The sequence below is a fragment of the Sinocyclocheilus anshuiensis genome, unplaced genomic scaffold (assembly GCF_001515605.1).
Source record: "Sinocyclocheilus anshuiensis isolate Anshui unplaced genomic scaffold, SAMN03320099.WGS_v1.1 scaffold1581, whole genome shotgun sequence".
Lineage (NCBI taxonomy): Eukaryota > Metazoa > Chordata > Actinopteri > Cypriniformes > Cyprinidae > Sinocyclocheilus > Sinocyclocheilus anshuiensis.
Genome location: NW_015540988.1, coordinates 677,880 through 690,389, shown reverse-complemented (window position 1 = coordinate 690,389; position 12,510 = coordinate 677,880). Strand labels below are relative to the sequence as shown.

At 38.8% G+C, this 12,510-nt stretch overlaps 1 protein-coding gene across 2 annotated transcripts in view; it reads left to right on the top strand.

The window, feature by feature from the left end:
• The window catches only part of tet1 (tet methylcytosine dioxygenase 1), a 52,800-nt gene that overhangs the window by 35,044 nt on the left and 5,246 nt on the right, over window positions 1-12,510 (top strand). Inside the window, exons 1-6 of one of the 2 annotated variants that reach the window (XM_016488419.1) lie at window positions 712-829; window positions 5,199-7,287; window positions 7,376-7,466; window positions 10,190-10,283; window positions 10,378-10,586; window positions 11,870-12,020. In XM_016488419.1, coding sequence (XP_016343905.1) covers window positions 788-829; window positions 5,199-7,287; window positions 7,376-7,466; window positions 10,190-10,283; window positions 10,378-10,586; window positions 11,870-12,020 — 2,676 coding nt within the window. In that variant the 5' untranslated portion in view covers window positions 712-787. Of the gene's footprint in view, window positions 1-711; window positions 830-5,198; window positions 7,288-7,375; window positions 7,467-10,189; window positions 10,284-10,377; window positions 10,587-11,869; window positions 12,021-12,510 lie in introns of those variants that run through there. The other variant, XM_016488418.1, reaches the window with a different exon arrangement.

Here is a 12,510-nt window from a genome sequence, read left to right as displayed (position 1 = left end):
ATATATACTGTATATATATATATATATATATATATATATATACACATACATACACACACACACAAAATATGGAATATATAGAATATAATTCAATTTTAATTAATTATTAATTAATTAGATTTATAAATGTTTAATTATCATTAAAATCACAATTTCTGTCAATAAGATTATTAGAGATAAAATATACAATTAAAAACTAAATAACCATAAAATATATAATGTATACAATTCTATTTTAATTAGATTATTATTCATTCATTCATTTATTATTATTTGTTATTATTCAAATTCTATTATAATTAGTTCTTTCGCATAGTGCACCGCACCGTTAATATAATAAGACCAAAATGGCTCTTATTGTGCTTGGAAGCTTTTGTGTGCTTCTAAAAATAGTGCTCCTGCTTGCAAAGACCACTTTTCCTGTTCTCTCCCCCTCCCTCCCTGTCAGCTTTGAACTCCAGTCCGGTGTCGTGAGTGTCCGGACCGCAGCTTATCGCTCTCCCTCGTGCGTACTCGTAGAGTAAGAAACCACATAGGGGATCCTTTGTTTAGGAGGGTCTAGGCATGGCTGATACATTTACAAGCCGCTAGAGTCCCTTCGCGATTGGCTGACGGGGTGCTGTCTGCGTCTGCAAGAGGCATGCGTCAGCTGTGTGCGGCAGCGGCGATCCAAAGCCTTTCTCCTCTGCACTGATCATGCAAACCTGTGCTGCTCGTGCTGCATCTGCCACTACAGCCACTTATTCTTCTGAAGCCGAGGGAGGCAAGATGGCTACCTTTTAGGATTATGCTGCCCAAAATTGAGGGTCTGCCTCTGAGGAATGAGAAGGTACAATCCCAGACTGGCTTTTAATGGCTATCGTCTCAAACAGATGCTCCTGGGAGAGTGTGTGTGCGATGGTAGCTTTGTGTGTGTTTATGCTCTTGTTGTCATTGCTGCATCATCGCAGTAATGTGCCTCGGCTCATGTTTTGGTTCCCTTTTCAAGGTAGGGTGCAAGGATATTTCCAAACCGCAGAAAAAAGCAAGGTTTTAAGGTAACGGACTCCCACGTTTTTCTCAAGTTCAGAACACTTTGTGCTCTACGCTTCTTTTGATGCAGCATCTCAAATCAGTGTCTAAGAGTTTAGCTTGGCTGAAGGGGCAGCTGCGAGTGTGTGTTCACCTGCGCCGCGAGTTTTTTTTTTCCTCAGTACAGAAGTTCAGAAACAGAAAAGCAGCAGCGTATGAATGAAAAAAACCTCAAAACTTCAGAGAAACTACACACGCGCTCCAGGAAGGAAGCGTGCATTTTTAGACTTCGCATAACAGCGAGGGTTTGTGAAGGTGTGCAGGCAAAGCAGTTTGAGCAAAACTACTGGCTTTGATGTGTTCAGAAGGGGTTTCGTTACCGAGTAACTTGACATAAAGATGCACGTTTTGGGATGATGGTTAACTTCTCAGAGTACCTGCTAAATTCTAAAGCCGTGATAAAAGATGCTATTTTGTGGCTACCCTCCGTGTTATTCTCTCGTAGCTGTGTTTTTGAATGAGCGTATGGTGTGGAAGCTCTTGGGTGTCAGGTCTCTCCTCCTCACCCTCTGTTTGGGTTGGATACTCCCCTTCTGCTCTGACTTTCCCTGGTAACGCTTCCTGAGGGAGGCTTCTAGGGATTCTGGCAGTACGTGCACTGTTGCTAGGGGTGTGTGTGTTTCTGGGGGAGTTTTTACTACAATGAAAAGAAGACAAAGTCAAGTGTGACTTTTTTGAGTTTTCAAGGCTTCATATACAACAAATCAAGAACAAAGCCGTGGAGGCACTGCTGTGAGTGACTAACGTTTGACGTGCAGAGAATGAGCAAACCGTCTCTCTTAACGTCTAGTGATGTTTTCAATAAAAAGCACATTTTCTGCTGTGTGTGTTAGGACGTTGTTGTTTTTGAGCCATAGGAATTCAAGAGAAGTGTGCAGCCGTCTGAGGAGATTTGTTTACTTTCTTTATACACTTTCTTCGTTTATTTATGAACAGAAAAGTTTTGGACACTGTTACCATGATACTGTAATTTGAGCAGTTGGTTGTTGTAGGTCTGCTTATAATCAGGCTCTGCTGAATTCTTCCGATTTTAACATGATTTATAGTGCACACTTATTGGTAATAAATGTAATTATATTTAATAAACTACTTAAACTAAATAAACTAAACATTTACACTGTAAAAAATGTTTGGTCAGGTAACCTTAAAAATTTTCTTTTTTCATAACATTTAAATAGACTGGTTTTATTCAAGTCAGAAATCTAATTAAAATGGCTCATTACTAAACATACAGTTCTAATTCTAAATCCTGATTGGATTAGGCTTGTTTAAAGATATTGTAAATTGCAACTGGGACCACATAATCTGAATTTATGTGCCAAGTTTCTGTGTTTTGTATGGCAACCATAAGTAGTCAGGTTCATGAACAGTTTTACTTTGGCAGAAGAATTGTTTATTCTGTTTCTTAATTTATATCATTCTAAATAAATGAATGGTTAGGATACATTTTTAATAAGTTTATTGTGATGGCAGATCTGAATGCGAACTTGCATTGAGGGAGGGGTTTAAGCAAACAAAATGATTGGAGATGTCTTGCATATATCACCAGAAAGAAGTCTGTTGGTTCACCGGAAGATCGGTTTATGACATTCTGATTTAAAGGTCAAAAGGAACAGAAAAGAAAATTAAACATATGCATGAATTGTTTACTATAATATCAATAACATACATTTAGTAAACAAATAGGATTTCATTTAATGTCGTCTTTGAATATGAATAAAAATACATTAAAAAGTCATTTTAACTGTTTTATCATATTGCTATTCCTGCCATTATTAATATACAATATAAGCAACAACCAACCCAAAGTGAATTGTAATGGTTTTACAGGATTTTAACATCTGTACCCATGATAAAAGCCTCTCAAGTGGCATATTGCTTTAATAAAGCAATTTTATATTTCGCCAAGTTTATTACACGTGCAGATAGCTCTCCATGGCACATTTTCACTTTTTATATTACATTGTCCAGTAAACAAGGCAAAAAGCTGTCACAGTATTGCATTTGACCAGTAATTAGCCGGTCTACTGATTTTCATGTTTAATTAGATGGAATAATTGCTCCAACTCTTTAGATACTCAGCTAAAGTGTCCATGTATGAAATATGTAACTGTGTGTTGTACGCACTTTACTCTCTTTATCACCCATCTACAAAAGGTTGTTTTAACTGCAAGCTTTTCCTAGAAAATGACAGTGTAAACTCAAGAGCTCAGCTCTATCAGTGCTGTTTTTCCTGAAAAACAACAGCTTTGGATTTACTTTGCAAGTTTACCCAGAATTTGCACAAACAAACTACCTCTAACTTACAACCTTCATGTCTACAGAGTCTCATTTTCATTGTTTTCATAGTGTTCATCACATTTCTACTGAATTAAGCCTCATGCTCAGCAGGCATGATTTGCCAATAACACCAAAAGTTTGGACTTCTGAACATTTACAAAGGCCTCTCATTAGATCCCTATCCAGACTACTTTGTTATTAAAAAGTAGTTTCACTCAGCATCTGATGCTGACCGTTTTTGTTTCACTACTGGATGGGAACATCAGAAGAGCCGATTACTATTCTCTTCCTATTCCCCCCAGTAATAACAGTTGCAGCGCCTGCCAGGTTATTGCCTCACTTTTGTTTCGACCCCTCTGTTGCATCAGCCCTCTCCTGGCATAAGTGTTAATGATACATGAAGGAGTTTCCCTCAAAACTACATTGTTGGTGCTGCTGAATTTATTAACACACTGCACTAAGAGGCACATTTAACTTGCTTATAAATATAAAAAACAAGAAACCACAGTTTCTCACACAGTGACTGACTGACTCCCGCAAGTATTTAATCTTCTTATGCACACTGCTTTACATGGGTAGTAAAACTGTGTTTTATGAGAGGGACCTAGGTTACAGTAAGGCAGGCACGCTGTGAAGGCTCTCACATGCATTTTTTTTTTCAATTATGAGACTATAATGAGCTCAAAACTACATTGTTGGTGCTGCTGAATTTATTAACACACTGCACTAAGAGGCACATTTAACTTGCTTATAAATATAAAAAACAAGAAACCACAGTTTCTCACACAGTGACTGACTGACTCCCGCAAGTATTTAATCTTCTTATGCACACTGCTTTACATGGGTAGTAAAACTGTGTTTTATGAGAGGGACCTAGGTTACAGTAAGGCAGGCACGCTGTGAAGGCTCACATGCATTTTTTTTTCAATTATGAGACTATAATGAGTGTTACTAATAATGTTCACATTGTGGTATTTTGTGGCTGTCAATTTAACACAATGCAGTATGATTAATTGTATCTTAATAATCACTTGCAGATTGATTTTTATTGTTTTAAATACATGCACATGTATGTGTAACTGCATGTACAGCATTCATGTAGCTGAAACAGTAACACAAAGTGCTGGCAACACAAAGGTCATGGCTCCAATTCCTAAAAAGTGTCAGAATGTATATTTTTAGGACGAAAAATAAACTTAATTTCCTTGCACATTAAAGCTGCACTGTAAATTTGGTCTCTTTAGTGATAAAAAATAAAACTACATACATATTGCGTTTGCATTTTTAAATCATCCATGTACAACAAACCTTTCAGCTTCACTCTACTTTTCTCTTTGTATAGATTTGACGTGACAGGTTTAAATTTTTATAGGCTTATCAAAGTATATTTGGGTAAAGGCATGATTTGGAAGATGGACTTTTGCACTCTCTCGTTAATGACATTTTGTTATATTAACTTAAACAAATAACACAATTAATCAAGCTTGCTGACCTGTACCTGCATTCCTCAGCAAATGCTGTTATTACTGTGAATTAATTAATTGACATATTATGAATATTAAAGAAATGCATATTAGAAATGATGGGACAGTGTTGATCAGTTGTTCATTTGCTAAGCTATAGACTAGTGAGTAACTCACATAACACAGAAAAAGTGTTTTTGTGTATTGCTTAATCCCCCGAAAAGAAAAGAAAAAGTGTTTTTATGTAGCCTATTGCTTAATCATCCCAAGTTCTGTGCCATGATCCACTGTGGCACCAGCTGTCATAAGTTGCGATGACCGATTGCAGTATGTCCTGCTTCACACCACAACTTGCTGAAGCATCTCTATATTTTTCCACTGCAGGTTGAGTCAGAGGCAAACTCAGTAAATGGCACAAGCTCAGAGCAGATGGAGGAGACCTGTGTGACACCAGAGGAAGAGGCGCATTACATATCCTTAACACACAATGTTCCACCTGATGTTCCCACGCCTCTCCAGCATGGCTTGTTACCAGCCCCTCCTGGAAAGGAGCCCGGGACCACTGATGTACTTCTCCCTCACAACAGTTCTCTAACTTCTCATAATGGTGCTGAACACATGAAACCAAACACTGAGAGACATGTGGATCCCACGGAGCCACATGCCTCGTTCCATAGATCCACGTTTAAGAAGAGTCATGAATCCGAGTCCGTTCAAGAACAGACTTTTCCTCTGAAGAAGATCAAACTGGAGGAGCAATGGGTTGAGATTGATGACCCGCACTCAAAGCACTTAGAGACTAACGGGTGCTACGAAGATGCTTTATCTACCCTAGCAGCTGTGGTCTGCTTCTCCAGTACGGACAGAAAAAGTCTCGAGAAGAGGCTTTACGGGCCTCATTCCTGTTTAAAAACTGAGCCGAAAGAAGAACCATATCAGTGTCAGTTAAGTCAAGGAGAAGAACCTCCTCAGAATGATAACGTTGCACTATCTTTACCCAGTGTCCAGTCTCTGGTCCAGTATAGGAATATTAGCGTTGATCAGGCTATAGCTATTGAGGCCTTGACCCAACTGGCAGCTACCCCACAAACAGTGTCCTTTGAAACAGAAAACCAGAGTCAGGACGCTCAGCGAGAAACGTCTACATACTCTGCTTCAAGCAACCACATACCTCTTCGAGAGGCTAAACCAGTTTCAGATGTTTTCTCTAACAAGGTCTCTGTAATCAGTTCATCATTGCAACAGCCTTCTGTCATCTGCAACCCTCTGAACAGGCCAGCCAACTTCACCCAAAATCAAAATCAGCATTGTGCGTCTACCTCCAGAAAACTTTCCCTGAAGGATCTTCTGGTGGCCAGCTCAGAATGTGAAAAGCTATCGTATACCGCGGAGAACCGCAGAAACGGCCAAGCACTTTGTAAAGCCGAAGGCACTTTCAAGAAGTACAAGCATGGAGAAGCCACTCAGATCTCGAGAAAGAGGGATGAGGAGGAAGTTGCGGCTCAATTGGTGCAGCTTGCCTTCATGATCGAATCCCGGCAGATGCAACTCTCGGAAAACAGTCCGCCAAAAGGTATGCCAACTCAGACCATGAAATACAATCATAATTATTTAGGGCAGCACTTAAAAAAGCAAAGGAAACCTAAAATGACGCCATCAAAACCCAGGATGTCTAAGAAGAAAGCTGCTGAGATCGAGGGCAACCATTGCAGGATTCCGTTGGCCAAGAGGACGCCCAACAGGAAAACCCCACTCAAGGCCACCATTCAGAAAGCCATTTTGCAACAAAAGATGAGGTTCCAGCACAAGAGGAGTCCGTTTCTTCCCCAAGCGCAGATAGACCTGAAAAAGTATATAGCGGAGGCTCATCACGAGAACAGGCAGCTCTTATGCTACAGCAACTCTCTGAAGAAAGAGCACTTTGAAACCATCTTAGGTTCTGGTAAGCAGAACGGCTTTCACTTTAAATACGAGCATGGAGCTCAAAGTCATTGTTTACCACCACCAAACGGACTCTTTCACAATCATATGAATGACCATCTAGGTGCTAGCCAGTGGCCGAGGCATGAATGTGAACAACAAATGATTTCTCAGGTATCGAAAACCTACGATGTGCTAAATCATGGTGCTAAACAACAACCTCAGCAGGCCATGGCCAGTGAACCCTGTAAAGACTCGCCGCAAAGCCCAGGGATGTACCATAAAGCCAATGGCTTTAATGAATATCAACACTTGCACATGAATCAAAATGGATTTTACAAAGTGGAGAAGTCTGGAGGTGTTACTGTGTTGTCCACATCCAGTGTACATTTGGAAAACGGGGACGTGGTGAACACTGGAGAACAGACTCCTACCAAGCACACGATCAACAGCTTTTTGGAGTCTCCGATGAGGTTCTTGGACACACCGACCAAGAATCTCCTCAACACCCCCTCTAAACAAACCACAGAGCTGCCCTCCTGTGACTGTGTGGGTAAGTCATATTAGCCATATCATAACTTGAAATAAAAGTTGGCTCGATCTTCTTTCAGTTCATCTACGAACACAATTTCCCTCTACAGAACACGTAATTGAGAAAGAGGAGGGTCCGTACTACACTCACCTTGGATCTGGCCCGAATGTAGCAGCCGTGAGAGAGATGATGGAGAACAGGTAAAGTGGATCTCAGCTGCTATGCTTACATGCAATAATGTTTTCTCTCACTCCAACACAAAAGTATACACATTTTTATTCATTTTAATGGATCATTTGAAATTGACATGTATGCATTTAATTTCCTCATTTTATATGTATGGTTTTTACAATTATTGTTTCATATTTATTTTTAAATTATTTTTTGTCAAATAAAAAATATATATATTTAATAAAATAAATAATACATAATAATAATAAATGTATGAAAATAGTAAATTTTTGTAATTAAAAAATAATAATTGTTTATTATGTTCGAGTCCCATCTCAGACGCCTTTCCCAATCCCATCCCCCCTCTCTCCCACTTCGCTTTCTGTCTGTCTATGCTATCCTTTCTCAATAAATGCCAAAATAATTATTTGAAATTTGCAATAATTAGCCTTGATGTATCAGTTGAATTAATAACTGATTATCAAGGTGCATGTAAATGTAGCTAATATTGCATAATTAAAAACTGGGCTTGGCAATCAAATACTTGCAGTGGAGCCCTGCTGTGCAATATTTTTTGACGTTGACGGAGAAGTGTACATGTAGCTATAGACTTCTCTGCATTCAGAGTAGCAACCACAGATGTGTTTTAGCAGAAACACACTTTCATGCTCTCTAGAAGCTGAAACAGGAAGCCTACAACTGGGTTCAAGGGGCCCATGGAGTGATTCTTACCACAGAGGTTACTACTAAACTGCGGTAGCTATGGCAGAATTATGTTGTGATGATACTATTTCCCTTAAAGTCCCCCTGTAGTCAAAAATTGTATCCTTTAAAACTCATCTTTGATCATCAAATGACATATTTAAATGTTTTTTTCTTGTGAAAATAATTTTCTCATGCCTTAAAATAGCTTGAATGCTACTCTACACCCTTGCCTCATTTACTATACGCGGATCTATGAATACGCAAATTAGCCCCGCCTCCACTCAGTCACACTCCAGCCAGCCATGAGTCAGCGCCTCCTGAGTCCTGATCCACTAACTAAACTGTAGTAAACGCGATTGGTTTAATTAAGCCATATGTGTTTGAACCAGAAATAAGCTGGTATGCTCAATGTAAGCCAGGAGACTGATGGCTAACTTCGTGAGGTGAAGAGCTTAAAAAAAGTCCGCACACTCAAACGTCAAAGTGTCACAAGTGAGATGAGAACAATATAAGCAATTTACTGAATGAAACAAGGCAAACGTTTCGGTCACATGTTGACCATTTTCAATGCCAAGCTAAGCAGCTCTGGCTGCTTCTCTGTAACTTCGTGAGGTAACATTATCTGTTTGCACTGGTTCGTACACGGATAATGACTGATAAAACTGTTTTTACTAGCGGACAACTACAGTGGATACTGTAACATTCATTAAATTTACTTACTTGACGATGTTGTGTGCTCAAAATGCCTTGAAGACTCAAATGCAGCTAAGTTTGTGATTCCAAATCGCGCCCGCGATCATACGCGTGTGACGTGCGGATGTCAATGCGGGAGAGGTGCGTCTGACTCCGGCTACTTTTACACTGCCGCCGCGGGTTATTATTCAAGTTAGCGGTTCTAAATACAAATAAATAAGCGCTAACAGCACATGACATCGTGAAAATAGGGGGAAATATTAACAGTTGGCGAAACATCTACAGAAAAAATATAACTGTTACCGGATTAACCTGGCTGCCTTCTCACTAGACCCTTTGCAGCGCAGTTAATGATATGCTAAGGATAGGATCCCTTGACGCGATTGGTTATTGAGTTTTGTGATGTAGCAAAAAAAAGGCTGTTTCAAATCGCGTTTCTGTGACTGCTTTTGGGAAACTGCAGTTTAAGGAGAAAATACTCAGCAATGGTGTTGATAAATGGATTGGCACGTGGTTTGTCTAAAAGCAAACTAAAAACACCACATAGACAAATAAACAACATAAAAAAACTTGATTTTCACCACAGGGGGACTTTAAGTCGCACAATCAAAAGTATGACACATACCGTGTTTGCAAGGAAGCATTATATTGATATTTCTCAAACCTTCTGGTTAGAGTTTGTTTCAGACCCCTAACCCTAAATATTACACTTCTGCAATTAATTCAGTTCTAAACCGCTTAATATACAGATTCCATTTAAACATTTGTTTGTTTTGTAAATCTTTTTTTTTTTAATGTAAGATTAAAGTTTGAAAATCCTCTTTGGGTTATATTGTTGAAATGCCCACCATTCAGAATGCACCTGATGATGATGATGATGTCATAATATTTGAATACTAAATTCTGATTCTCATTTTTGCATTTATTTGCATATTGAATCATGATGGATCTGTTCTTCATTGCATATATATTTAACAGTAAGAAACACAAATCTTAATATAGTTTGAAAAAAAAATCTGAATTAGAAAATGTTTCTATTCAGATTTATACATCTAAAATTTGTATAATAGTGGGTAACTCATTTGGCTTCAATACAGTGACAGTTTAAAAGCCAGTTATTTAATTTTAGAAACAGCATGTCTATGTAATATCACATTCAATTTTTTCTTGCACAGTATAAATGAGTCTTTTTACATACAAATATATGTACCTTTATATTTTATGAAGGGAGGTCTGTTGCAAAGGGATCGTCCTATTTGGGGGTCCTTTGCATTAAAAAAATGTTGAACTTTTGAAAACCCCTGTGTTATAGTGCTTGACACACACACAACTCACTGTGCTGTTTGCATCACAGATATGGCGAGAAAGGCAACGCAGTCCGTGTGGAGGTTGTTGTGTATACAGGCAAAGAAGGGCGGAGCTCACAAGGTTGCCCAATCGCCAAGTGGGTGAGTGACCTGATGAAATAACTAGCAGTCTGCGAAGAGCTTGCAGAATGTCTGTTCCTTCATATACTGTGTGCACATGTGTTAAATTCTGCAGATCATACGTCGAAGAAGTGAGGAAGAGAAGTTGCTGTGTCTTGTGCGGCAGCGTGCTGGTCACTGTTGTCAGAACGCAGTGGTAGTCATTCTCATCCTGGCCTGGGAGGGGATCCCACGCAGTGTGGCTGACAGGCTGTACCAGGAGCTCACACAGACTCTCTGCAAATATGGCTCGCCCACTAGCCGCCGCTGTGCCCTCAATGAGGAGTGAGTCACAAGTGACATACGGACAGAGTGTGTGGGAATGATTCACGTACACACTCACTCACACAAATACAAAAGAACATTTGGAGGTTGTTCTTGATGAAGTGTTTGTGAAGCATGAGTACTTTTCTTTAAAGGGGTCATATGATGCTGCTAAAAAGAACATTGTCTTTGCAACTTTACAGATCTTCTTTATGCACCAAGAGCTTGTAACACTCCAAAGAGAAAGGAAAAATTGAAATCGCATCATATGACCCCTTTAAACTTCTTCACACCATCTTTTTGTAAGTGCACATTCACTGCTGAAAAGACCAGGCTAGATTAGTAAAAAGCAGGGTCGGAAATGATCTTGGGGTAAAAATGTCACCAAAATGAACAAAAAAGATTCAACACAAAAACTGAACTAAAATGATTAAACTAAACCGCATGATTTAACTAAAACAATTGCGATTAAAGTGAAATGTGAACATGAGTATTGACTGCGGCATGACATTTAGATCTGCTAACAATGTGTCAAAGATTTCTTTTTGCATGTTGTTTTTTGCAGTGTTGAGCATTATAAATAATAACCCACATGTCTATTGAGCTCATGAATGTGATGGCCAATCAGAGACGTTTAGATTAGTCACCAGTGAAAGTTCTGCAGTTCCACGAATTTCTCTCATCATAAACTAAGTGAAATCTTGATTCATTAAGTAACAAAACGCAGCTGTGTGTTGCTCGGAGATGCACAAAAGTTCTGCTGTGGCTTAGTTTGAACTATCTTCATTGGCCAAATTGAGATAGACAAAATAGACAATATTGTATAATTTATACAATACTAACTACTGTATAAAATCAGTTTCCCATTTTCAGTCGTAAAGAAAATTTTGGTATTTGGCAAGAAAAAAAAACTTGCTAATGTGATATTGCTAAACTATATCATATAATATAAATATAAGACAAAAACTCATTCGGGCATTTTTTGTCCTCATATCCTTGAATTTTAGGGGCATATAACTGTATAGGCTTGATCACACTTATAGGCTAGATCACACAATGAGTGATTGCCCTGCATCATGTTCGTCATGCGATGCAATGCTAGATGCAATACAGGTGTCAGCCCCTTTTGGGGTGCGTTAAATTCATTAATAATTTTAATGCATATATATTCCACATTTTAAAAGCACCACCAGCAAGTTTTATATTAAATTATATTATATTATATTGTATTGTATTGTATTGTATTATATTATATTATATTATTGCACTGTAACTTACCTTACCTTCTTCCTCTCTCCTGTTAGTCGCACTTGTGCATGTCAGGGTCTGGATCCAGAGACCTGCGGTGCCTCTTTCTCGTTTGGTTGCTCCTGGAGTATGTACTTCAATGGCTGCAAGTTTGCACGCAGCAAAACGCCCCGGAAGTTCAGACTGCAGGGAGACTATCCTGAGGAGGTGAGCACTAGATGGGCTCACAGGAGATAAATTCTCAGTCCACTAGAAATGTGTGAAGAAATGCTCTGTTATGAAAGAATTACATGCTGGTTTTCAAAATCCTGCCAACAAGCCATAGTGGCTTTAAATGAGATGCACAACTCTGATGAGAGTATCCTGTGTGAGCTTACCTGAATTACCTTGTTTACCTGAGCTAGTTTAACCTGTTGCTCTCTAGTGGCACTAAGTAAAACAGTTAACAGAAAAAAGGGTTGCATGACTGATGTTTTTTTATTGCAAAAACTCCCCATGCAAAGTTTGACCAGGTTCAAAATATGAGTTGAAATAGCACTGTGCCATTGAGTATTGAGTCATTATCATTCATTACAATGCAAACACACCTTCTTTTTAAGTAAAGGGGTCATGATTTCAATTTTCAATTTTTCCTTTCTCTTTGGAGTGTTACAAGCTCTTGGTGCATAAAGAAGATCTGTAAAGTTGCAAAGACTAA